General features: G+C 36.7%; 2 protein-coding genes across 18 annotated transcripts in view; one reads left to right on the forward strand and one right to left on the reverse strand.

Annotated features, from left to right (window-relative positions):
* hmbox1a (homeobox containing 1a) overlaps positions 1-23,817 on the reverse strand; it is a 664,927-nt gene that overhangs the window by 132,087 nt on the left and 509,023 nt on the right. The gene's annotated exons all lie outside the window — the stretch shown is intronic.
* efcab11 (EF-hand calcium binding domain 11) overlaps positions 1-23,817 on the forward strand; it is a 109,254-nt gene that overhangs the window by 5,331 nt on the left and 80,106 nt on the right. For 8 of the 17 annotated variants that reach the window (XR_015512554.1, XR_015512556.1, XR_015512555.1 and 5 more), the window contains 3 exon segments: positions 3,264-3,312; positions 10,098-10,199; positions 21,584-21,674. Coding sequence is in view for 10 of the 17 variants with exons in the window: in NM_001017812.1 (NP_001017812.1) it covers positions 3,264-3,312; positions 10,098-10,199; positions 21,584-21,674 (242 nt within the window). In the remaining 7 variants the exon portion in view is untranslated. 17 annotated transcript variants of the gene reach the window in all.

Genomic DNA, 23,817 nt, shown 5'->3' on the forward strand with positions numbered 1-23,817 from the left:
TAATGGCAATCTTTTCTAAATGTAGAACTAAATACATTGATATGCATTGAAATACATGTTGAATACTCTTGACACATGAAAGTGTAAAGCCTGCAGCTCACAACAATGTGGAAGGTTATTGCGTGTCATATTTAACAAGCCGTTTACTGCTAATTTGATGTAATTTTGCTCACATGGATAATTGAATATTAATCAGATGATGTCATTACGCTGCTGTGCCGTCAGCCAATCGTTGCATTGCTGATCATGATTTCGAAGATCGATAGATCTGTCCTTCACAACACACGCAGCGATCTCAGATCAGTTTCCCCAGACATTCTAATCTGATTCGCGAACTTGTTACAAGAAGCTAATTAGCGAGAGATCAGTTATCCACATTAAAAGATCCAGGTTCTGCCAAATCATCTTAGATCATTTAAGCGAGGTAACGTTACGAAGAACAGACCCCTGTTCAAACTGCAACCTAGGGCACTTTTTTCTTCACCTTCTACTCAGAGCGGCCATTTTGGGGTGACATCATCAGTGTCACGACCCTCATGGCAGGTGATAAAACCCATTGTTCTGTTTTTTTTTATATTCATATTGGTTGTTTGTTGTGTTGTATTTTGAATTATGTATGCATACTTGCTTACTTACATTAATTTATATTTTGTTTAAAGTCTTTTATGTGTATATTTGTGCATATATTACCACACCAAACTATGAAATGGTATAGCCCATGGGCGTGGCCAATTGTATAAATTGGCTCGCAAACGACTTGCTCGGGTTGAGTCACCCAAGGAGACGGTGTGGCAAGATTGTGTGTGCGAGATTGTTTGTGCCAGATTGTTTGCGCCTAAACCGCGTGTGGTTCTGCGGGCCTGCAGCTGGACGTTATTGCACCCGAGTGCACGAGAAGTACAGTAGGTGGTGGTAGTACTACCAAGGAGTGAGCAACCAATTAATGAAGAAGAAGAATGCTCCGGATGGAATTTGTCCCAATTTTTCATCAAAAGGTGTGTCAATTTGGAATATTCCTGAACCGATAGTTGAAATGAGATTGTTGGAAGACAGAAAAAGCAGCTGAGATATAGCAAGTTATGATGTTAGCTTTTTAAGAGAATATTTTGATTCTGTTAACGTTTTACAGATTTACACAGATGGGGTAAAAGATTCAGTTGAGTAAAAAGTAGGAGTATACGTATCAAGATTTACCACCAAAATAAATTTAAGATTAAGTGACAAATTGTAAGGATATACATACACAAAGTTATAGGTTTTCAATGAGTGGAAAAAATAAGCCCAATAGAACTGTAAAATGTTCAGATTCTGCATCTGCACTTAAAAGTATAATGTCTGCAAAACTGATTTTGCAGACATTGATTGAGAGGATTTAATAATGGAAATGTATACAATATTATATAGACTTAAATAGAGAGTATAATAAATGTACATTTTTGTTGGGTACCGTCACATATTGGATTAATAGGAAACAAAATGGCAGACAAATTAGGAGAAGAATCATTGAAGAAAAGTCTCATACATCTTAAAGTACCTTTGGATAATAATGAAGTTAGATCAGTAATTAAAAGGAAATAACAAATATTTAGCAACAAAGATGGGCAACGCTGGTAGTGGTAGATGGTATTATCATATTGGCAAAACTGTTGGAAGAAAGGAACCATTTCATGAGACGCTGAAAGAAAGAAGATAGAGGTAAAGTTGGTTTTATATTCGCACATTCAGACTCTCCCCTTAATAATATAATTTCATAAAAGTATTATTTGCAAACTCTACATAGCGAAATCCTATTAGCAGCAAATGACTACAACATTGTTCACAGTCAAATAAACAGTGTTAATGTTGTTTTCAAGTCACACTTGCATGCTAATTCAGATCGAATATTCAAAGTAACATGGTAAACAATATAGAGACTTCTAAATGAATGTGCGAATATAAAACCAACTTTACCTCTATAGAAAGAAGAAATGATTTCAAGACTAAAGTTGGGTCACAGGATTAAATACAACACTTGCATTAATGGGGAAGCATGGAAATGGTACAATTGAAGTCAGAATTATTAGCCCCCTTTGAAATTTTTTCTTCTTCTTTAAATATTTTTCAAATGATGTTTAACAGCAGGGAAATTTTCACAGTATGTCCGATAATATTTATTTTTCTTTAGAAAGTCTTATTTGTTTTATTTCGGCTAGAATAAGGCAGTTTTTAATTTTTAAAATGACATCGGGGACAAAATTATTAGCCCCTTAAAGCTATATATATATTTTAATTGTCTACAAAACAAACAATCGTTATACAATAACTTGCCTAATAACCTGCCTAGTTAACCCAATTAACCTAGTTAAGCCTTTAATTGTCACTTTAAGCGATATAGAAGTGTCTTGAAAAATATCTAGTAAAATATTATTTACTGTCATCATGGCAAAGATAAAGTAAATCAGTTGTTAGAAAAGAGTTATTAAAACAATTATGTATAGAAATGTGTTAATCTTCTCTACATTTAACAGCAATTAGAGGAAAAATAAACGGGGGCTAATAATTCTGACTTTAACTGTATGTGTGACAAGTGCAATGTGACTGAAACAACTGAACATGTACTTTTTGTCTGTAATGGATATGAGGACCAGCGTAATGTTCTGTTCAGTAATATTCCAAATAGGCCAGTGAATGTCATAAACCTTCTTGGGAAAGGCTTGAGAGATCGCCTTGTATGAAGGGCCCTTTTTTAAATCAAGCTAAACCGATATACAGATCCATCACCCAAGTGCATGAGAAGTACAGTAGGTGGCGTAATACTCCCAAGGAGTTAATGGCCGATAAACGAAAAAAGAAGATTCTTGGGTTGGGTAGTTGTAGGAGAATTGTGTATTTAGTGGAGAAGATTGCGTTTTGGCAGATTTGTTTTTTCAGATCTTTTGATTCAGCTGAGCCTATAATTATTTTTTTTGTAAATATTTTAATGTATTTAATTTTTTTTGTAAATTATTTATACTTTTTTGTGTCCCTTTTTCACCTTTTTGCTGGATTTTTTTTTTTACACATTTGTACCAAAAACAAAAAATCACTCTTCACCTTTATCAGCAGCTTGTCACTTTTGCCCTGCATCCACTTGTTTGATTCTAACAGTTCCCCTTTAATGTATTTCCCTTTCATGTACATTTAAAAGCCCAATGTTAGTGAAAAAACAAACATTTGTAACATAAAAGCATATTGAACAGTATATTTCAAAATGTAACAACCATTATTTTTATTTTCTCTCACAGTCTGAGACAAACATCTTGATGGAGAACGGCACTATTAAGGACTGTAAAGGTAAGATCATTATTTAATATCTCTAAAATTCCAATACTGTATCACAGTTTGCTGAACAGTTGCAGATATGACAGTGCTGTGTATTGTAGAGTTTTGCGAATTACCTCCAGCAGACGATACTCAACCCACGCTGATGTGCAGTCCAAAATGATATGCACAATTTTGCTCCTGATTTATTTTTTTCTACGTGGAAAACCACATTTTATACCACTCAGGCAAAGTGAAAGGAAAAGGAGCTTGACGTAGATACTGTGTAATCTTTTTACACATTGCCAGTAATGAAATCCTGACAAACGGCGGTAAATAATGCTGCCGTGAAATGCATCCAGGATTTTTTCACAGGCCCTTTTGACAGACAGAAACACTGAGGAAAATGGGGGGTTTGGCAGAACAACATTTTGAGGGAGACATTAAATGGTTGAAGACCCAGATTAGTAAGTAATTTGTTTCTTGTTTTATCCCACAAGCAAATTGCTTTTGTATGCTGCCCTGTGGGAAAGCATAAGATAATCTAGTTAAAGTGGCATGCTTTGTGTGATGAAATATTCCACCATTAAATCTTGCTCAGAGCAAATGGTGAATTAAATTGCCCCTCTTTTGAATTTCATGTGATTACTAAATTAGTGATGGTCGGGAGGAGAGGCTTGCTGGTGGTGATGTGGGAGGCTTGACTAGACTCACTATAGTGAAACGCTTTGGCAGTCTCGTCGCACTGAAAAGAGGGCACTTAAGGCTCCAGTGCCACAGTGCGTTCACAATACTACTGCCACTTGTCTGGCCCGCTCACCCCCTCACTTCTGTCCTTCTCTTTATCTCGCTTTCTTTCGTCTCGTGAGCTAAGTGGGAAACAGAGGAAAGGTCACACAGCTAGCTATCTCCTAATTGAGATTTCCAGTGCTTCTATTTTTAGCACTTGAGCATGATAGGCTTCAGCATGTGAGATTCGGTGGATTCAGAAATTCCTCCATTATGGGAAATTGAGTTAACCACTAGGCCAAGGCTTTGAATAATCGTTTGTTTATAAACAATTTTAAGAGTTCCCACTGGTCATGGAATTTCTGAAATATCATGGAATTGTACCATATTTTCACACATTGGAATCTAGGTAATTTCTCTACAGTATATTCATGAAATCGCAGGATTTTATAGTTGTAGCTAAGGCTGTGTGATTTGGGGAAATTTTTCACCAAATTAAAAAAAAAAATGAGCAAACAGTAGTAAGTTGTTTTTTTCATATGGTGTAACATCTGCAAATAATTCTAAAATTGTACTTTGCTGTTGCTAGTTACTAGATTGAGTGTCACTAGCAATACTTTTAGTTTACTTATTATTTTAGTTTATTTATTATTTACTTTATAGCCACCTGTGGTGCTTTTTAAGTTGCTGGCTGTTGTATTTCCTTTAAATAAATTTACCTGTATATTACCTGTTTTTGTTCGATGTCTGTGACTTAGAAACCAAAATATTTCCATATTACCGACATGCTGTTTTTTTTTTTTTATATTAATTTGTATGTTAATGCTTCTGATGCCCGCCATTATCCCACTTGTGCGCACTTTCATGTTTATTTTATTGTGGGGTTTTCGCATAGTTCGGTCACGTAATTCTGAATGAGCAGAACAAAAGTGTGCTCACTCAATTGGCTAGTAAGACTGTCACACATAGACTGCAGTCATGCATTTGCTCTGGGTGGGGGAAATTATATTATGCATATCGCAGCCTCTTGCATTCCAACATTTCAAATTGCGATTCAGTTTCAATTAATCGCACAGCGCTATTTGTAACTTTACCTTTTAGTTTCTGTTTATCAACCAAAGAAAAACTATACTATATTTTTTATTTATTATTAATTGGATTAATTGCATATTGTGGTTGCAAACCATTTATATGGGCTGAATAAAAAAAATAATAATAATAATGTTCAACTTTAAATTAAACTCATGTAAATTGTCTGCAATTACTAAATAAAATAATAAAAATATTTAGTAAATCCAATGAATTTTTTTTTAGCATAGGACTGCACGATATTGGAAAAATATGATATTGCATTGTTATTTTTCTGCGATAAATATTGCGACATGAATACTGTTTCACAAAATGGATTTAATAGCTCTATTTGACAGGTTATTTTGATGTCCTAATAGTATTCAGGTACAAAAAATGGAAAATCACAATGCAACAATGCTTCGTCTTATTTCTAGTCTAAATCTAAAAATTCTTAGATCAAGTAAAAAAAAACATTTTGTTTTTACCTTCTGAAGAAATGTCAAAAGTAGTTGATTAACTTAAAACAAGCAAAAGTATATGCCAATGGGTTAGTAAAATAATCTTGTTTTTAGCTTTAGATAAAGATATTTGGACTAGACACAAGACAATAAATGAGTATAAAGAATTAAATACAGATTACAATGTATACAATGTTACACCTCCAAACATCATCATTTTTTTGTAGCCAAATATTCTAATATCTTGTGAAATCCTCAGTCACAGGCCTTAAAAACACGTGCAAAGTATAAACCTTCTTTTATATGGTTAAAAATAGCAGTGATTCGGTCAACTATAACTCAGATTTAACGTAATATTGATGCTAAAACGAAGTATTATGCAGCCCTATTTCACATCTATTGTTATGGCCAGGTTTTTTTTTTTAATTTTTAGTTTTTCTTTATTTTTCTTTTAACACTCATCAACTGGTAATCTCTCAAATGCAGTCATTATTTTGTAAATAGTTTGTTATATTTCTAAAAATATAAAAACAAGAATATGAGATAAGATTTTTGTATTATTGCCCAGTCCCATCTTAGACACAGTGCGATGTGAAAAACAATGCACTCTCACAGCTGTTTATTACTTTTTGATTGAACTGATATTAATTTATATGATCTCATTTGTACATGTTTGCTGATCCCCAGTGAGTGATAAGGTTAGGGATTGTGTTTGGGGCTAATGCCACCCCTAAAAAGATACAAATTTGAACGAATTAGCTACTTTTCATGACGATACATTAAAAGAAAAATGTTTACTTGTGTGATCTGATTGAATAAGAGGGAGCTTATCAAACCAGATATTTTAAAGAGGAGCCCTGGGCAAACTTTGCACGTTTTGGTGTATGTGAAGTCAGACAGTGGCCTATTCTGCAGAATCAGTGAGTCACGCAAAAAAGAAGAGATGAGGGTGAGAGAAAAAAAGGGAGGGAGGGTGGCGTGAAGAAATCCAATTGAGGAAAGAAGAGTAAAGACCCAAAAGTGGTGGAGATGTTGGAGAGGCACAAATTACGAAAGGGTTGGGAAGGACGTATAGACCTCCTAGCTGACACTTTCTTGACTGATGGGCTGTGTATCACAGTGAATGGCACTCAGGCCTGATCTGGCTTTCTGCACCACCATCCTGTAATGGCAGGAGGGAAACAGAGGCAAAAAGATGGGATTTAAACAGGTCTACACAGCTCTTTGCTTTTTATTTGATGCCTAAACATACTGTCTGGTATATACTGTATGTAAATCTCCATGGTTCTGTCTCTCTTGTTTCATTTTTATTGGAGGACAAAATTACTTTATACATGTAATGTGTGTTTATATAAGCTACTTTATCATTTCTCTAACCCTTTGATGCACTACATGGGTCTAAAGTGATCAGTCTAAGTTTATTTTTTCTATATCTATTTCATAGCTTATTAAATGATAGAATAATAGAACATAAGAAGAATATTTCTTGTGTCATTTAATTATGTGGTCCAATTAAAATCTACCAGAACACATTGAAGTTTGAAATTGAAATGTACTTTTTTTTTGTATTTATTTATTTATTTTTTAAATAAATGCTTGTTATTTGATTTGCACATTGATTTGCAAGGTTTATTTTTATATATAGTTATTGTGCTACGTTTTATTTGATAATCCATTTTACAAACATAAAAACAACAAAGTCTCAATGTTGCATAAAAGATGCAGCAATTATAACGTAAAGCATCTTTAGAAACATGTGATTGCATTTTTTCATTTTATTGGTGTTTGCTTGGGCAATAATTCACCCCAAACTTTAAAATGTTCTTTCTTATACTCAAGTGGTTCTTAACTTATATGAATTTCTTCTTTATGAATTTCTTTATTTTCAACACAAAACAAGGTATTCTGAAGAATTTCGGGGAAATAAGCAGCCATTGACATCCATAGGAAGTACAAATATTATGGAAGTTGATGGCTGTATTTTTCCCCTAGCATTATTCAGTATATTTAGGGACCGAGCACCGAAACAGTGCATAAGCCCTATTGAAATTGCTGCTGCTTCTTCTTCCTCTTCCTCCAGAGTTAATCATGATTTTGAGGGTCTAAACATGCCTGAAAACTCACAAAACTTTGCACACGCCCCAGAAGTGGTAAAAATGTACGTTTGTTATAGGTTTTAGAAGTGAGTGTAGCAAAATGACTCGACAGCACCACCTTTGCACGTTTGACGGACTAGCCCCGTACGAAAACATCGCACATATCGAACAAGCCAAAACCTACAAAAAAAAGTCTCTGGGAGCGAAATCTCAAACCTAACAGGAATTCATATAATTTTTAACTTCCTCTGCTGAAAAAGTGCAGTTTTTGCCAATTTTAGGCGTTGTACTTTAACGAATGCCTTCTAGAGATTCCATCAGATCAACACCAGAAATAGGTATTGTCATTTAAAGGCCTTGGCGACGTTAAATTACAAAGATCTAGAGTTTTTGTCGAAGGGCGTGTCCATGACGGCCTCTCAAACTTTGACGATTCGCCATGCAACAGGAAGTTGTTATAACTCAGGCATGCATTGTTTGACCTGCCTCAAAATTCACATTTAATAACAGTCCTGACATGTCAGTAGCGCCACCTGCTGACAGAAGGAAGTTTGGCATAAATCTGAAAATCTTTTACTCAGATTTAAAAAAAATATATTTATTAGCTCATTTTTATTATCCACTGTTCTCTGTCATCCTAAGGCCACCTGGCGGCGGTGAGCCCGGGTGCAAGGTCCCTTTCATTGCTGCTTGCAGCTTTAATTTCTTTTGTGTCTAATAAAAGAACAAACAGTTTGTAAATTTGATGACTTGGATGAGTAATTGATGACTGATTTCTGTGAACTAGCCCTTTAATACTTATAAATGCAAACCACTACATTTTATATATTTTTTTAATTATTGTTATTCACCATTTAGATGTGATTCCGCAATTTATACAATCAAACCATGACAACATTGTATTGTTATTTTTGCATATTTTGATAAGTTAATTTAATTTAAAATTATGCAAGCTGAATCTAGTTTTTTTTAATTGTTTAATTGATGTAATTTGAATTGACCCGAGAGGTTAATTGAACTCAATTTCAAAATTTCAAGCGGCAACAAATGTTTACAGTTTAAACGTGCATTTCTCCTATTTAGAAAATGCTTGGTTTATATAATTATTTAACATTGCAAAAAATGAAATTTGTGTTTGTTGCCTAAAACACTTTTAAAATGATGAGTTTTAATTGCAATTTTATTTTTTTTGGTTAAAAATCATATTTATACTTTTATCAATTTAACTACACTGTAAAACCCCAAAAGTTAAGGATGCGACAAACCATTTAAGTTCAAAATCTAATCCTAATGAGCACTGTGAACTTAATCCATTTGAGTAAATGAAGCAATTTGAGAACAGTAAAAGCCGATAAATGAAGAGAACTCAAACCATCTAAGTACTCTGAAACCCAATAAGTTAAGGCTACTCAAACCATTTGAGTTAAACTAATCTATAGGAGTACTGTGAACTTACTCTATTTAAGTTGTAAGTTGAAGTAATGAGGTATTTAATTAACTCATTACTTTCAACAGTGAATTCATGAGTAGAATTAACTTTCAGTACATTTTGAGTTAACTACTCATTGCAGTTGTTAAAGTTGACTGTTGGATTTTACAGTGTACTATAAAATTAATTAACCATACTTTTATTGATCTGTGCACAAACTACAAGCATTTGCTGAGATAATGGGAATCACATTTAGATGCAATTCCTCAAATCATGAAATGTGTTGAAGATGGTAAAAATGTCATTTTTCTAATCAAACCGGCATTATTTTAAGAAAAAAAAAAGTCAACTATATCTAGGGTCCAAAATATTATAGAAATGGATTGTTTTGTTTTTATTTTTTTTAAATGGAGTAGTGTGCACCAAAGTTGCTAAACTTTAGCAACTCCACAAAAGAACGCTGAAAATTGTAATTCTGTGAATTTTAGTTACCCACAAGTCACATTAACTTCTGGAAAGTGATGCAGATATGCTAAATACTGTACTTGGTTTATAAAAAGTCCTTTCTGTGCTCGCATACTGTAGTAATCTTTTATCACTTGTCCGTTAGGCATGAGATTCTCAAAGGACACATTACAGCGTATGTTTTGGCATGACTCGAAGTGCAGTGGAGCCATCACGCCTGTCCTTGGATGTCTTAATTAATTTCCGCTTTTCCCAATAGAGGTTTATCCCCCAGTTTTCCAGCCATCACTGTCAGCCTGGCCCACCCAGATCCCCTCGCCAAACTCCCTCTGTATGTTTGGTGCTTCGTGAGAATGCTGTCTAGAACTCCCCAACCTACCTTTTTCATCTCAATAACAGCACTCAGAGAAAAAATGACTACCCTGCAGGCGAGAGGGAAAGATATTACTCCTTTAAACACAGTGCTTTTTCAGATGACTGCCATGTAAAGGAAGAGCATGCACTTCAGACGAGAGCTTTGTAATAAACCCAGCATTTTTTCCTCACCCTCTTTTTCTCTTGCTCTTAAAGGGGTCCCACTGGAGCCGTTTGCTACTCTCATGAGGAGGAAGATGTCAGCAGAAGATCCATATGAGAAGGCGAGGCAGATCTTCAGTGCATTTGATGTACACTGTACGTTCCTCCACTCTGCTTCCTGCATGTTGAACAGTTTTGCCTCTATATGTTTCATGTGAATAATGCAAAATTAGGATGGTGGTATATTTGTAGAACTTTGTTAAAGAGTAGAGTGAAGCGTGAGCAGATTTGTTTTCTTTAGAAGTGTAATTGTCCACGTTCACCCCACCAAGCAATTGGGTGTTTAATAGATGTCTAAGGGTGCTTTCACACCTAAACTTTGTTTCGGAACCTGGTGTTTCCCCAGTTAGCACGGTTTGTTTAGCAAATGTGAATCCAGCAATCACACTCAGATCCAGGTCAAAACAATTGATTCGAGACCGCCTGAATCGGTTCGAGACTGGGGACCGAAAACCACCCAGCTATATAGAGTCCAGACAACCTATAACAAGCTGTCTGTATAAAAACACACACACACACACACACACACACACACACACAGCACCAAGTTCTCTCATTCACAAATACACACACACACACACACACACACACACATAGACAACAACAAACAGGCTAAACACAGCATCACACTCTCATTCACACACATACATGCTTGCTCGGGAGTCGGGAGCGATATTATTAGACCGCCCGCTACCGTTCTAAATACACCAGTTACCGACCGCTCCTGCGCACATGACTAGTTTTAGCTATTTTGGTCCGTTTAGAAACTTAGCCGTGTGAAAGCAAACCGCACAAAGAACAAAAATAAACATTGTTACAATTTAATCCCTGTTTTGGAACAAAACAATCGATCTTCATGTGTGAAAGCACTCTAATAAGCATCCAAGCATAGATGACTTGGCTAAAAAAGAGGCTAGTACTGGTCAAGCACACTCTATCATGCACTATCCTTCAGCTTAGTCCTTGGTTTATCAGGGGTTGCTACAACAGAATGAACCGCAAATTATTGGTCAGTCTGTGAAAATCTAAGAATAGCCTAAAAGCAGACTAGTCTTCAAATAGACAAATTAGACTTCACATGTTTTGTACACTGTTGACAATTACTTGTAAAATCTACAGTAAGTTCTCTTCTCGCAGCAGTTCTCTACTAACTTACTGTAAATAAATTCCAGCAAAAGTACTGTATTTACATTTACAGCACCTTTTATCTTGCTGTTTTTGTATTTACGGTAAATTGTATGTATCTTTACTGTAAAATATAGTTTTCATAATGCAACATTAAAATACAGTAACATACTGTATATTCTCCTACAGTGAAATTTAGCTCATATTAGTCAAATACTCTAATTTTAACAGCGTATTCATTCATTTTTGTGTAATTGATGACTAGTCTATTTTTGGAATATTCTTAGACTTAGATTAAATTATCTCTGACAGCCCAATTTTGGCTATTTTTAAGCCAGACTGTCTGTTTAAATGTCTTTTAGACGTCTGGTAGACTTATTTAAAAAAAAAAAAAAATGCGGGCTTGGACAAAAGACACTTTCTGGTACATCTAACAAAGCATATCATATAGACGAATCAAGTTTAGGACCAATTATATATAAGGAGAAACTGGAGTAAACGATGTTAGGGACCTTAACTTAATTTATCAGACAGATGTAGATATTTTCTGGCAGGTGGACACATGTGAAGCTACTTGAACTGATTGGTTGCTGGGTATTTCCCTTCTTATGACCCACTGAAACCACATAACATCCAGGAACACAAAGTTAAAACGAGTCTTGTGCGGCACCATTTATTGTGCTGTATATGTATTTACGGTAAATTGTATGAATATCTTTACAGTAAAATATATGCAGTAGTTTTCATAATGCAACTTTAGAATACAGTAACACACAGTGTATCCTCTTACCGTAAAATGCAGTTCATGTTACAGTTAAATACTGTGTAATGTTAACTGCGTATTCATTTGCTTTTGTGTAATTGATGACTAGTCTATTTTTGGGATATTTTAGACATTGATTAGATTATCACTGACAGCCCAAATTTAGCATTTTTTAAGCAAGACTGTCTGTTTAAATGTCTTTTAAACAAAGACAGAAATGCTTGATTGGACAAGACACTTCCTGATGCATCTAACAAAGCATATCATATAGAAGAATCAAGTGGATAAGAATACTGGTCACATACTAAGTGAAGGACCTATTATCTATAGAAACTAGAGCAAACAATGTTAGAGGCCTTAACTGGATTTATCAGATAGATGTCGATATTTACAACTGGCAGTTGGACAAATGTGAAGCTGCTTGAACCGATTGGCTGTTGGGTATTTCCCTTCCTATCACCCACTGAAACCATACAACATCCAGGACCACAAAGTTAAATGGCATAAATGTTTGGTGTGGCATTAAGGTTCATATGATGCAGGGTGCATTTCTCTGGTTTCCCTGGTTCAGTTTGGTTGTTTCCCGCTCACATGGGAGCATTTTAAACCTTTACATGTTTCTTGCACAAAAGATATTTTGATGATTGCTGGTTGTTGGGAGCCTTTGACTTCTATAGTAGGAAAATCAACTACAATGAAAGTAAATGAGTGCCATTTACCAGCATATTTCAAACTATCTTCTTTTGTGTTCAAGAGAAAAAAAATGAAGATCTAATAGGTTTTGATAGGATACGTAGGATGATTCAAACAGAATACCACAACTTTTGGGTTAATGTCACTCAAGTGTCTGGAGGGGGTCATATTGAACATCTATGATCTTGTTTTCTACTGAAAAAGAACTTTAAGTACCCTTCACATTGATTAATCACCTAATGTTCCATCATATTTATTTGATTAAATACAGGTTTTCAAAGTTGTGCTATTCTTTTTTTTTTTTTTTTTTTTTAAACCCCCTGTATAACCATTTGCAAAGTGTAGACATTATGTTGATAGTAATCCTAAAAACCTGTTATTTCAACATGTTAACAGACTTAACTATGGTTGTAGAAGTGTTTTCATGGTTTTGCAGTAGAGGGCGCCATGTGTCTTTTTCTTTGCTTCACTCTCACTGTACTGTCATGCTATTGACATGCTCCATGCTGGTATTGTTTTCCTACAGATTTTTGATAAAAAGACACCAAGGCCTTTTTTCCTCTTAGCAATGTACGTGTGTTCATATCCTTAACTGATTGTGTATTTTTAATCCGTAATACCTGACATGTACTAAAAACTCTCTTTCTTATTTTGATCTGCTACTTTTCTGCCCTAAATTAAGTTGAAATTAAATGAAGATAAGTGTCAATCTCCATTTGAGGGTTCAAGGTTGGGTTGAAAACACAGTAAAATGGGTCTTGTGGTCTTCAGGGATTGTTTTGCCCTCTCTGGAACAGTTTGCCTGATATTCCCAAGAGACCCAAATCTATGATTAACTAATTAATTTTGTTACTGAAATAATATCACCGAGCACTTTAGAAGTGACCACAGGAGGAGGATATCAGCCGACCTTGATCGAATCTGTTCAGAATGGTCAGGGGATCTTATTTCATTAACCCTTCTGACCCGCCATTAAAGAGGGAAAAAACTGGTGTGTTTGAGCAGAATATTTATACATGCGAAGGCCGCCTCTTCAGCAGATGTTCAATAGAGCCATTATTGCCTGAAGCTCTTTCTCATTCATTTTCTGTTTATCTCTCTTGTATCTCATTTGCTTTCTCGGTCGCCTTTGAAATATCTTCGACTTCCTGTGAGCCTCCCGATCAGGTTTTAGAGCATTTCTTTTGCATCCTCCCAGGACCTAAAATAGTCTCCAGCAATAAGCAGCAGGCATTTATAAAAAATACAGTTAGCTTTTAATTAGAATTGTGAATGTTAATGAACCATCAAATTCATCTCAAGGACCAAATTGCTGTGAGCGAGTTCACTCAACCCTTCTACGAATTCCGAGCGACCTGAAAATTAGCTAATTTTAGAACCGAGATTGGAAGTGAGATTCTGACTTACTTTAAAAACTAGCCAAACTTATTGTGATTCTGGTCCTAACTGCTCTGATAGACGATAGTGCTGAGCAAATCCAACGTTATGGACTTTTGCAGTAAAAGATTAAAACTTAAATTCACAGAGAAAGTATATACTCACCAGCCACTTTATTAGGTACACCTGTCCAACTGCTCGTTAGCTAAAATTTCTAATCAGCCCATTACATTGCAGCAACTCAATGCATTTAGGCATGTAGACATGTCAAGACGATCTGCTGTAGTTCAAACCGAGCATCAGAATGGGGAAAAAAGGTGATTTAAGTGACTTTGAACATGACATGGTTGTTGGTGCCAGACAGACTGGTCTGGGTATTTCAGAAACTGCTGATCTACTAGGATTTTCAAGCACAACCATCTCTAGGGTTTAGAGAGAATGGTCAGAAAAGGAGAACATATCCAGTGAGTTCTGTGGGCGCAAATACCTTGTTGATGCCAGAGGTCAGAGGACAATGGCCAGACTGGTCTGAGCTTAATAGACGGGCAACAGAAAATCAAATAACCACTTGTTACAACCAAGGTATGCCCAAGAGCATCTCTGAATGCACAACATGTCCAACATTGTGGTGGATGGATTACAGTAGCAGAAGACCACACTGGGTGCCACTCCTGTCAGATAGGAACAGGAAACTGAGGCTACGATTCGCACAGGCTCACCAAAATTGGACAACAGAAGATTGGAAAAACGTTGCCTGGTCTAAGTCTCGATTTCTGCTGCGACATTCGGATGTTAGGGTCAGAATTTGGCGTCAACAACATTAAAGCATGGATCCATCTGGCCTTGTATTAACGGTTCAGGCTGGTGGTGTTGACACGCTGGGCCCATTAGTACCAATTTTGCATTGTTGCTGATAATTAAGTATTGTTGCTGACCATGTCCATCGCTTCATGACCACAGTGTACCCAACTTCTAATGGCTACTTCCAGCAGTAAAACGCTCCATGTCAGAGCGTAAATGATCTCAGACTGGTTTCTTGAACATAACAATGAGTTCACTGTACTCAAATGGCCTCCACTGTCACCAGACTTCAATAATAGAGCACCTTTGGAATGTGGTGGAATGGGAGATTCGCATCATGGATGTGCAGCTGACAAATCTGCAACTTCATGATACAATCATGTCAAAATGGTCCAAAATCTCTGAGGAATATTTCCAATACCTTGTTGAATCTATGCCACGAAGGATTAAAACAGTTCTGAAAACAAAAAGGGGTCTAACCCTGCACTAGTAAGGTGTACCTAATAAAGGGGCCAGTGCGTATGTTAACATTATATTAACACATCTGTTTATATCTTTCAAAACAACTAACCACAGAGATCAGACATGAGATCAGAAAAATATCAATCTGTAACTTTTTTTAGATTTTAAATGAGGAATATTCGTTATGGATGTGACCAAAAAAGTTAGCGAGTTTACTGTATACAAAATAAATAATGCTAATGAAAAGGATGAGTTGCTCTCTTTAGAACAAAAGATTATTGATTTTATTTTGTGAGACATTTTTGCATTTATGAGGAAAACGCTTTGTTATTGATGACATCTCTCTGTTATGGATGTGACAGATGTGAAATTGGCACTTGTGACTTTGTAAATCAAATATAAAAATTTGAAAACAGTCATTTTTGAACATTTTTAAAGTACTGTAAAATGCTTGCTTACTTAAAAATGTAGAAATGGTTTCACTATTTTGGTGAAAACTAAATAGTTTTTAATGGCAAGGTTGACATTTGCATGGAACTGCTCTGCTGCTTTGCATCAAATTTAGATGAAAAAAATTGGCTTTTGGCTTTTTTTATTTATTTATTTATTTTTTTTTATTTGAAGCAGTTGAACACACACAGCTGCAAACTGAAGGACAACTGTCAAGCAGGTGTTCACCAGCACAAGCTTACATGCTATAGCAAAGTGTCTTAATAATTTCAACAGTTCCCCAATTGATCGTCTGTGTTCCTCTGCCAGCTAAGCTTAAACCCTCTGTCCTGGCTTTCTCATGCCTGATGTGCCTGTCAACTTGCCAACGGAGGCAAGTCCTCTCCTATCTGCGGCTGAACAGTTTGCGCTGGATGAGATGTTTGACTGTTTCATCTGCGCCGTCACCCCCGTCCTCATCTTCAATGGGGACGCGCTGGAAGCTAAAGCGCGCTGAAGTGCGTCGCTCCCATTCAGAGCTGAAGTGGCAGCCTGCCCGGTGACGGAGCACGCTTGCTGCAGTTGGAAACCCTCCCGTTCTCACCCGGTGTGAAAGTGAGCTGTGCTCCCTGCCGATCGCTGCTCATGCTTCAGCATCAAATCCATTTGATTTCTTTAGCGTTCATCAATAAGCCATGCTATTATGCATCTTATTGCAATACTCGAGTATATGAACCGATTCTCACTGCTAACTGGTTGCTTATTAACATGCAAGCTTATTTTATTGAAGTGTCTTTTGCTTTTAATGTTTTAGAAGGCTTTTTTTATGAATGAACACATTAAAAAAGCATATTTAGTACAATTTTGGCAAATTTTAAAAATTTTTATGCTTTATTGATGTACAATGTCCACTCTTTTGCTGCTTGCTCAAACTACTTACTTAAAATGAGCTGAATTAACACAATTATTGAGTTCAGATCTATTATATTGAAAATATATTAAAATGTCTGTTTATATCTTCCAAAACAACTAACCACACGGGATGAGACAAATATCAATGTTAGCTTTTTTTTTTTTTTTAAATAAGTAAACATCTTGTTATGGGATTTATTTTGCTGCTTGTTCAAACTACTTATTTAAAATGAGCTCTTTCAACACAATTATTAAAGTTCAGATCTCATTTTTTTGGGGGGGGACAACTTAATTTTTATGTGCAATCCATTATAATCTGTAAAAACAATTGGCTATTGTAAGGAACCCAGCATGTAATGTAATACTGCACAACAGTTTTATGTATTGGTAATAATCTGTGTTGTTTTTTTATTTTTGCCATGAAGATTGTCAATGAAGCAGACATGGCATTAAATAATATTATATGACTTTATGATACTTTTTAATATGCCTATTTTACACATGTAGGCTGTTCATTAGTGCTTATACAGGAAATTATGCATGGTGACAATATTCTAATCTACATCAATTATTAGCTGTTATCATTTTAAGCCACACTAAAAAATGCAGGGTTCCACGCAATTCATTCATGTTGTCCAAACACAAATCGATTAAGTTAACACTTAACAAATTAATTTTTTTATTAAATTTGTCCAAATGAATTATCAAGAGTGGTCTTGTTTCAGCTCATTTTAAATTAATTTAAATAAGTATAAAAAAAATGTGTATATGTGTGTGTGTGTGTATATATATATATATATATATATATATATATATATATATATATATAATTGTAAGTGTATTAGTAAGCAGCAAATTAGGAGTTTGAGGCAAAATCATAGGCAGAGTCAGACAGAATTTGTAGAATTTAGTAAAAAAAAAAATGGAATGTACTAGAAATTTGGAATTTTGAGATATATGTATTTATCAGGGGTCATTCACACACGCACTCTTAAGCAGGTCGCACACCAGAAGCGCCGCACAGCGCCACGCAGCGCCATGTATTTTAGAATTCTAAACATAGGTTTCTATCAGGGTACACACACCGGCGCCACAAGTCGGCGGCTGTCGGCAGCGCCCAGCGACGGCTCAGGACGCACTTCATTTTTCAGCCGCGCCACAGAGCGCCATCTGATTAGTTTCATGTTAAATATCATTCGAATGTGCGCGTCTGGTGTGTGATACCTTAAACTGTCATGTACGCGCCGTGTCGCGGCGCCGAGCGGCGCTTCTGGTGTGCGACCTGCTTTATACTATGTCATCCATATATGTCATCGTGATCTTTATATGAGATTAGACTATCACGACAGCTTTAGTTATTCCAGTTGTTTTATTTTTATGTTATTATAACGATCTAATGTGGCAATCAGATCGTAACTATATTGCGCATTTGCACAGTGGCCATATTCATCTACGTAAAAACACCAAAAACAACATCAACATTACAACAGACACTGTAAAAAGGTCATTCCCAGCCCCTAGTCATCGAGTGTCAGAACATTGTGGAACTGCTATTACAGGAGTTAATATTAGGGATTTTAGATGGCAAATTTTAGCTTTTTTTTATTTAAAAAAAAAGCATGATGGTAAAACATAAATGCAGTTATGAATAGATTAAAACATATGCTTGTTTGTTGTAAAAATTTGTAATAATGCCAAACAAATACAAATTTGTGGACCTCCTTACTTCAGTATGCAGCTATCCTGCCCCTGTGGCTGTAGTATTCTGGGAAGTTTTCTTACTCCTTGGTTTCGAGTGTGCTCCTGAAAAACCTCAGTCTACAGGGCTGTCTAGTCCTTTCCCTTAGCTCAACACCTTCAAGCTAAAGACAATTGGGAAACCCTTATTTCTTCATGTGAACGCACAAAATGAGGGTGAAGGGGTAGAGTTGGAATTGGTTCTAAGTGTCTTTTTTTCTAATAGCACTTCAAACATGTACATATGACATATTTTGTAGTTTTGCCTGTGATTTCCGCAGGTGTCCAGATCTCATCTCTGTTGTCATGGCTGTGGAGGGCAGTGTTCGGTTATGGTTAGTGAGCTGGTGTTGTCGGGTCTGGCGTGTTGACATGCATGTCACAGTGCTCCTCGACTCCCCCCACCCCCCCCCCCCCCCCCCCCCCCCATAATCCCCCCGCTCAGTGCGCCGCTGTGCCTCTCATCAATTCAGCAGACACGCTAAACAGATTCTACTCTCAGCTCTGACTTTGGATGCGAGCGCTCTAAACTTCCTCAGGGGAGCCATTTCCTGCAAATCAAAGTTGTGCGTGCCAGCCGCTGAGAAGACACAACAAGCTGTTCCTCAGAGCTCACAGGAAGAGGCTCCTGGAGACACTCTGAGATCTCAGCTGGTCTTACTACTTCTCGATCTCACAATTTCAGCCAAACTAACTGTGAGAGGACTTCAGGCTCAGGTGTACTTCATTTTCGGTGTTATATTCTGTTTTTTGCACAGTGATGGGTGCACTAAACTCGTGGTTCCCAAACTTTTCAGCCTGCGACCCCCAACATAACAATGCCAATGAGTCGTGACCCCCAGTATCCCTGAGGTGGTTATAAATCTATAAACCTTGCATACAACATCACATACAAGTCTAATTCAAGTTTAATTTTGGTGAACACCACTAATAGGACATCCTCCAAGTTCATTTGTGGCCTGTATTTATTTTTAATGTATGCGAGTGCGTAAAGGTGTCAAGTTTAACCTGGTGCTATAAAATATCCTGCATCTGATGCTATTGATGTCTTTAATATAATGTAATCGCCCCGGGGGTCACAAAAAAATCGAAAGGCCGACGGCTTTTTTATATACATGTTGTTTTTTAGTGTCACTACTATCAAAACATTTTTTTTCTTCTGCAGGTTATGGATATAACTGGTTATGTCTAATAGTTTAATAAAATGAATTAAGTTCAAACTCACCAAGCGTGGCAACTCCCATCTCATTGTACGCTTGTGTGTTTGGATTGAAATTAATAAAGTTCACCCTAAAATAATAATTATTATTATTATTTTTACCCTCATGCTGTTCCAATCACCTAAGATGTTTGTTCATCTTCATTACGCAATTTGAGATATTTTAGATTAAATCCAGGAGCTCTCTTTCCCTTTATAGACAGCAATAGTTCCAAGACCAGCGTTTACAATGTGCAATACAAAGCTTGCATGTTGACAGTTTTGGCAATACATTGTACTACCCGTAATAAATGTGCACCCTGACCTGTTGCAGAATCTAATATTTACAGTTTTTTAGGCATGTAAAATTGTAAAATTTAACTTTTTGACTAGGTTTGACTGTGAACGTCTCGCTGTGAACGACTGTGAACGCCATTGCTGTGTATGGAGGTTAAGGGAGCTCTCAGATTTTTAATAAAATAACTGTGGTGAGCAATTAGTAACAGAATTGTCATTTTTTTGGGTGAACTAACCCTTTGTGTATTCTAGTCATCAGTGCCTTTTAAGATCCGAGGTCACTGACACAAGTCTACAAGCACACACTTCTCTGCATACTTACACTAATACGTTTTAGTTTTAAAATGGCTTTTTAGAATAAAAACAATCCACATCCACACTGAAATTTCACCTAGTGTTTCTGAAAAGTTCTCTGTCCACACTATACCGTCAAATCACATGTAATGTTACCATGCACACTCTGGCACGCGCTGCAGCGTATGCACACGTCTGAGCTCTAGGCAGTCAGCGGGTGCTTTGAGCACACCTCCCGGGTGAGCGCAGCGCAGGTCAGACAGTTAATCAAGGTACTTCTGCTGGATTTCATCTCGCTATAGTTGTTAAACGTGTTATTTAATTAATCTTGTGTAAATGTAATGGTCTTTTGAATCTAATACTTGTTCTTAGGTAACGTGTTTTGGAGTACAAAGATAAGTTAACAATTTATGTAACCGCATACACTGATTCTGCAGATTTGACTAATTACTTATTTTCTATATTGTATAAACTTATTGTACGTTATACTTTTATAATGGCCATTATTGATTATTAAAACTGATATTCTGCAAAAGAGACGGGGTATGTATTTTTTGAAGAAAATGAAAGATGGCAGTTGTTAAAGGCTCTGTTTTGATATAAATATGGATATAGTGAATATGACAGTTATATAAATAAGTAACTATTTGACACCTCATTTGTAGCATCTGGTGCATTGTTGATATCAAAATGAAAATAGGTATTTCCTTATATCATGTTTTTTATATCATTAAGATATGAAATAAAGTAGACAGGTTTGTACGAATGTTATTATAAAGTACACTGTTTTTAGTTTGTTTTCCTTATCAAACTTGCAAAGTCTGAACTTAAGGATGCGAGTCTGAACTATGTGCACTTTATATTGAGGAAAAAGCCCCCAGAAAGTGCAAATGTCTGCAGCCACTCCTCTGTTTTTAGATGTCTCCATTTCGCCCTATCCACACTGACATGGAGCAGCAGCATTTTAAAACCAAAACGGACTCTTCAGCATTTCCAAAATGCTCCGTTTTTGGGTCTCGAAAACTCTGGGGTTGTGTGCATGGAAGGCGTAACAGTTGCAAAACTTGTTTTAAAATGAATGTGTATTAGTGTAAATGGTGCTTTAACTGTTGATTAAAATATTGGCCTTAATTGTCTTTCTGGAGCTGAAATTGCACAGAACATATAGTATAGTCTCAGCTTTAGCCACAAGTCTTTTATGGGGTAGAATGAGCAGATTTTATTTCTTAAGATAACAGAAAATATTGAGAGTGTGCTTATCTTGTTCTCTTTGCTTGATCTCATGCCAGTGTGGTGCTCTAAAAAACACACCCAGCTCGCCAGCGAATGGCTTTTTGATGTTTTTAAGTATTACCCTTGTTAAATCTTGCTTTGGATTTGTACTCTTTCCAGGTCGTGGCTTCTTGAAGCTGGATGACTTCAAAAGTGCCTTCAAGCGAGTTGCCCCTCGTCTGCAGGAGAGAACAGTGCTGGAGGCTTTCCGGTAAGAGTTTGGTCACACAGCCTAGCCTTTCTGTACATGTATTATTCAGAGGGTCTTTCCATCCTCCTCCTCTCTTTCCAACGAAGATTTCAAAGTCAGATGGATGTAATTTTGCCATAAACGTGTTGAGTCAGAAAGTGATTCTTGTGCCCATGGCTCAGAGCAGGCCTCCCACCTCAATCACAGCAACAAGCTCTGCGTTGGGCTGGCGTTTGTTACTCGAACCCCTTCAGTGTGAGTGGAAGTGTTTGATACAGTCCCATGTGAAAACGGCAAAGGTCTGCAGAGCTCGGAGGCTTGCGGTGTTGAGATCTGGCTGCTCATTAGGGCGAGAACAGTTCCTTTGTGCCGTCTTCCCCGAGGAGCCCCTTTTCCACTCCCGTACTCTACAGCTGCACCACGTGTCTCATGCATCTCCTCCTCAGCATCTCTTTTAAAAATGCTCTGAACAGGTGGGATTCAGAGCCTGCGCGTGCTGTGCGTTCACACCCATTTCAAACAGTTATCACTAGACCCAGAGCTATCGCCAGATCCCAAAGCCAATATGACATTCGACAATCTCCCACTAAGATCTCTGCATTACTTTCATACCATAACGTATCTAGAGGTTTCAGCTTGTCCCTGCGTTTGCAGTTATAGTGACACATTATTATCAGCCCTCAGCTGAGTCTCGCGTTTCGCTACTCCTTTTGAAAAGGTGATGTGGATACCGTACGCAGTTCTGAGACGGGGGCAATTAATCTCTTTCATCCTTTGTTTGAAGGCTGAAGAGCTTGGAGATGCGACACATGCCTTCTTGTGTGCTTTTGTTTGTTTTTTTTGGGACAGATTTAGTGCTTTGCTTGATGTGACTCATCCTCTGCGGTTGGCCGCTGCTGCGTGTTGCAGCTACTGCTGAGAGCAGCATGGTTGTCCTGGAAGGCCGGTTATTAAACGAACAACCTCTCACACAGCACAAACCATGATCACTGACAGCGTAGATCCTGTGTCCGTCTGACCTTAAGCTTAGCTGACGTACTAGGAGTTGATAACCTCAGTGAGTCACAGTGCTGCAATGATCGCAATGACATGCCAGCTCTGCATTGGCAGAGTGACTTATGAGTGCAGGAGACATTGTGGCATTTGTTTTTTTAATTAAATGTCGCAGTTGTGTCAGAACCCAAGCGCTAAGGGCTTATGTCGTGAGAAATATTGTAGTGTGACTTTAGACATTTGATTTGCATCCAGTAAATTCGGCGTTGGCCTTGGGTCTGTAGTTGATGATTATTTTGATAAGCGACTAATATAATGATGCTATATTAATCTATTCAGTAGGCTGTTTGATAATCATATCAGGGTTCCCATGCTTCTTTTAGACATATAGATTCAAGGCCTGGGGAGTACTTAAAAACAAACATAAGCTCTTGGAAGTGCTTTATTTAACTTAACTTTAATTAAACTTGTTTATGGTTTTATTTCAGCAATTGTACTGAATTGTCAAAAACAGAATGGAAAAAGAAGACAAATGATAAATAATGCACTTTTTAATAATTTTTCAGTAACCACATTTAAAAATCAACACTCTTGAATTCAACAAATTTTATCAAAGCTCTTCAAACATGACTTTTTAAAACAGTACATTTTTGAAAATAACTCTTAACATTTTTAATAAGTTTTAATGGGCACCTATAATGAAAGTCATCTTTTGAAAGCTGTTTGGACAGAACTGTGTCCAGGTATAGTGTGTCTACAGTCATATTGGACTGATAGAAACAAAAAAAAAGTCTCTTTTTAAAAATTTCCTGTGAAGAGAGTTTGGTTTTCCTGTCCACCGAATTGATTGACAGCCGCGTATTAACATGTCTCCATAGTAACGCATATAATCATATCAACAAGACAGGATGTGCACAAAGCAACTGGGGTTAAAAGATCTGTTCATCTCACTGGGAACATCAGTCGATCAAATGTGATCAAAAATGAGTTTTAAAGTCAACACTTTTTTTTTTAAATCAGTGTATGTTTATAATGAATTACAGCAAACTTACGAGCTTTATCACCACAGCCGCATGTCAGTAAAAAGAAGACACTTCAATCCCGCTTTGTGGCCGTTAAATGAGGTTTATTTTGTACATTAACATATTGAATATCCATAAAGCTGTGCATG

Source organism: Danio rerio, chromosome 17, assembly GCF_052040795.2.
Source record: "Danio rerio strain M-AB ecotype USA chromosome 17, GRCz13ab, whole genome shotgun sequence".
Lineage (NCBI taxonomy): Eukaryota > Metazoa > Chordata > Actinopteri > Cypriniformes > Danionidae > Danio > Danio rerio.